Source organism: Rhincodon typus, unplaced genomic scaffold (genome assembly GCF_021869965.1).
Source record: "Rhincodon typus isolate 14 unplaced genomic scaffold, sRhiTyp1.1 hic_rhity00012606, whole genome shotgun sequence".
NCBI lineage: Eukaryota > Metazoa > Chordata > Chondrichthyes > Orectolobiformes > Rhincodontidae > Rhincodon > Rhincodon typus.
This window is the reverse complement of record NW_025978244.1, coordinates 3246-6598: the sequence shown is the minus strand read 5'-3', so window position 1 is coordinate 6598 and position 3353 is coordinate 3246. Positions and strand designations below refer to the sequence as shown.

Genomic DNA, 3353 nt, shown 5'->3' with positions numbered 1-3353 from the left:
TGGTGAGCCTGTGGAATTCATTACCACAGGAAGTAGTTGATGCCAAAACATTGAATGTATTCAAGAAGCAGCTAGATATAGCACTTGGGCCGAAGGGGGTCAAAGGTTATAGGGAGAAAGCAGGCTTAGGCTATTGAGTTGGACGATCAACCATGATTGTGAAGAATGGCAGAGTAGGCTTGAAGAGCCAAATGGCCTCCTCCTGCTCCTATTTTCTATGTTTCACATGCTTCCTTGTATTGACTGGCAGCCCCTCCTGCAAGGAGGCAGGAGTGTTAGGCTGCACCCTGTTTAAGGATTTTCAAGGTATATATAGCTGCTCAGCGTTGTATGAACAATAACGGGGAGAAGCAGATTACTGCCAAGAAGAGAGAGTAGTCATGAGGTTTGAGAGTGTGAGTGTAAGCAGAAAGAGGTGCAGTTCTGATTGGACGAATGGGTGAATGGATGTGATGGAAGTTCTGATAGACCTCAGTGCAAAGCTGCACAGAGAGTAAGAGAGATTCCATGAGAAGTTTTAGATCGGCAGTCTTGATGGGATTGTATTTTTTTCCTGTATTGCAATGAATTTATAGGAACTAGGAGCAGGAATAGACAATTGAGCCCTTGAGCTTGCTCCACGATTTGATATGATCATGGCTGATCGCTTTAATTCCATTTTGCTGCCCATTTCACATAACAGAGTTCCGGGGAACAATCTTCGGGCTTGTTCCGGCACAGCCAGCCCTTCCCTGTTGCTGGGCAGTGTGCCTGGGTGTCTGAGACAGGTATCACGATGCTCTGTGGGAGCTATCACAGGTCCCAATTTACAATAGAGGCTCACTCGTCCTTGGGTGCTGCGAGATGTCATGAGATTTTGATCGCTGCTATCTCGGTGCAAGTTTTTCTTCATTAGAATTGGCAGCTCACCGGTTGAATTTCAATGAGAGTCAGACACAAAACCCCCCGGGGCTCCCACCCAGCTGATGGGAAATGTGCAGTCATAACTGCCGGCATCTATTTCAGCCTCTGCCCCATTGATTGCCAATGTGCCACATCCTGGAGAGTGACTGACATTAACATCGGACTGTTAGTGGTGGAAAAAAAAACACAGCAGCTACCCAAGACTCATCTGTACAGGATGTCCCGCCTTATTTGATGCTGAAAGACGTTTCACTTTGGCTGGCTACCCACTGCAGTTGTTGTTATGTTCAACAGAGAAAGTGACTGGAAGGGGTTTGGTCAGGAGGGTTAGAGTGGGAGAGAGAGAGAGAGCATTGCTGTGAAGAGTTTGTTGCTGTCGGTGTGTGCCTGGCCTCTGGGAGGATGATAGCCCTAGCTGTAGCAGCATTAGCAGGAATCCTGGCTGTAGGCTTTGTGCTGAGCTCCAACTTGCAGTGCCTGGCTGACGATGTGTGCTTTCTGTTCCGAACCAGCACATTCGGCCTGAAGTTGCTGAAGGTTTACCTGAGCAGGAGGGTACCCACTGTGCTGGAGCGCTTCAGCCAGCAGGTACAGGCTAAACCACACAAAACCTTCCTGTTGTACCAGGGTGTACCCTTCACCTACCGGCAGGTGGATAGCCGCAGTAACCGGGTGGCCCAGGTGTTCTTGGAGCAACAGCCGGCTTTGGCAGCGGGGGACACGGTGGCTTTGCTGATGAGTAACGAGCCTGACTTTGTGTGTGTTTGGTTCGGCTTGTCCAAGCTGGGCTGTGTCGTGGCTTTCCTGAACACCAACCTCCGCACCCGATCCCTCTTACACTGCCTGCACAGCTCCGGAGCTAACACCCTGGTTGTCGGGGAAGGTAAGGAAGAATTTGTCGCGACAATGTGCCAGATCTCTTGGTGCTCAGTCAAATAATTTTATCAAAGCGTAGTCACGGCATTCATGTAGAATAGTGCGTCAGGTACAATGCCTAGATAGTGCCTTGTATTGGATAAGGTGTGCATGTGAGCTGGGACCCTGGCAAATCTCCTCTGATCTGCTTTGTATTTTGCATGGGGGCTTGTTACATTTACTGGGAACTCTGAAAGAGTGAACAGAAGTTGCTGGAGAAACTCAGCAGCTCTGACAGCATCCATGGGCAGAGAGGAACAGAGTTAATGTTTCAGGTCCAGTGACCTTCCCAGTGCTGTACTGCCAGTGAACCTGCCTTAACTTGGTTGTACAACAACTTTAAGGATGATATGCAGAATAATTTGAATCACTTTGTAGCAGCTTGACTTCATCTGGCATGACTTTCAGGTTTAAAAAAGACAGTGCCACTCTTCCATCTCAGCCACTGGCAAGATTCATACAAGATTCACACTCATCATCACTATTCCATACTTCAGACTTGTTCCTGGGACATAGGAGCTGGGTCTCTGCCCCATCTAAAGACATAGCCTGTGGATACTGTAGTACAGCTGTCACTATGAAATATGAGGCTAGTTTCTGTGCACAAGTCCCTTGAGCATGGCATAAAGCCACAACCCATGCTACTCCTTCATTTACCCTTCAATCTTGAGAAATTCAGCCATAATATCACTACTCTCTTTCCTGCAGTCAGTTTCTTCACTGATGAGAGCATTTTTATCTTAACGTGCCAATCCAACAGAGGTTTGGCAATCTTGATTTTTTTTTTCAGACAAGACTTTATCAGCTGCATTTGGGCCTTAAAAGCAGGAGGTGGTTTTTTGGAAATTTCTCACCATGCTTGAGCAGGTTGGACTGGGATTGTTTCAGAGTAGCTTTTAAATAGTTTTTGTTATCGCTGGGACGTTGCTTCCCTGTAGTTAATGCTCCATCAAAGACTTTCCTCATGATTATTTCAAACACACCACATTTCTTGATGAGTGTTGCTGTTTGTTAATGCTTCTTTTAATCAAAACATCCATTCCTACATACCAACTTTTGACTTAAGAATTTTGGTGTAAGGGATCTTGTCTTAACATCTGATCTGCATTGGGTATGTCAGACAGCATTGGTGAAACTCGTTCTATTGCTCAATTTGATTTGGATATTTTCCGTGAAATTTACACTAGGGAAATGTCCAAGTTTCATAGAAAGTGCTATAAAGCAGGGTTATTACATCAGTTTGGTCTGCAGGCTTTTTTTTATTGTTCTTTAGTTCAGTGAAAGCTTATTGGGCTTAGGTATTTCTGTCAGATGCTGCTGGAACTGATATAATGTGGAGGTGCCTGTGTTGGACTGGGGTGGACAAGGTCAGAAATCACATGACACCAGGTTATAGTCCAACAGGTTTATTTGAAAACACAAACTTTCAGAGCCTCACACCTTCTTCCGGTGTTACTGATATAGATTGTTCCAGGCAGAGAGAATCTGTCCAAAGTTTGAAGTATGGAATAGTGATGGTAATTGCAGTATGAATC

At 45.8% G+C, this 3353-nt stretch overlaps 1 protein-coding gene across 1 annotated transcript; it reads left to right on the top strand.

Moving 5' to 3' along the window:
• Positions 1-1129: 1129 nt before the first annotated feature.
• Positions 1130-1786, top strand: LOC109938649 (long-chain fatty acid transport protein 6-like; the record flags this gene model as incomplete). Its single annotated transcript, XM_048594664.1, has 1 exon — positions 1130-1786. A coding segment is annotated over exon 1 (481 nt), but the record flags the coding sequence as incomplete, so codon positions are not given.
• Positions 1787-3353: the final 1567 nt, after the last annotated feature.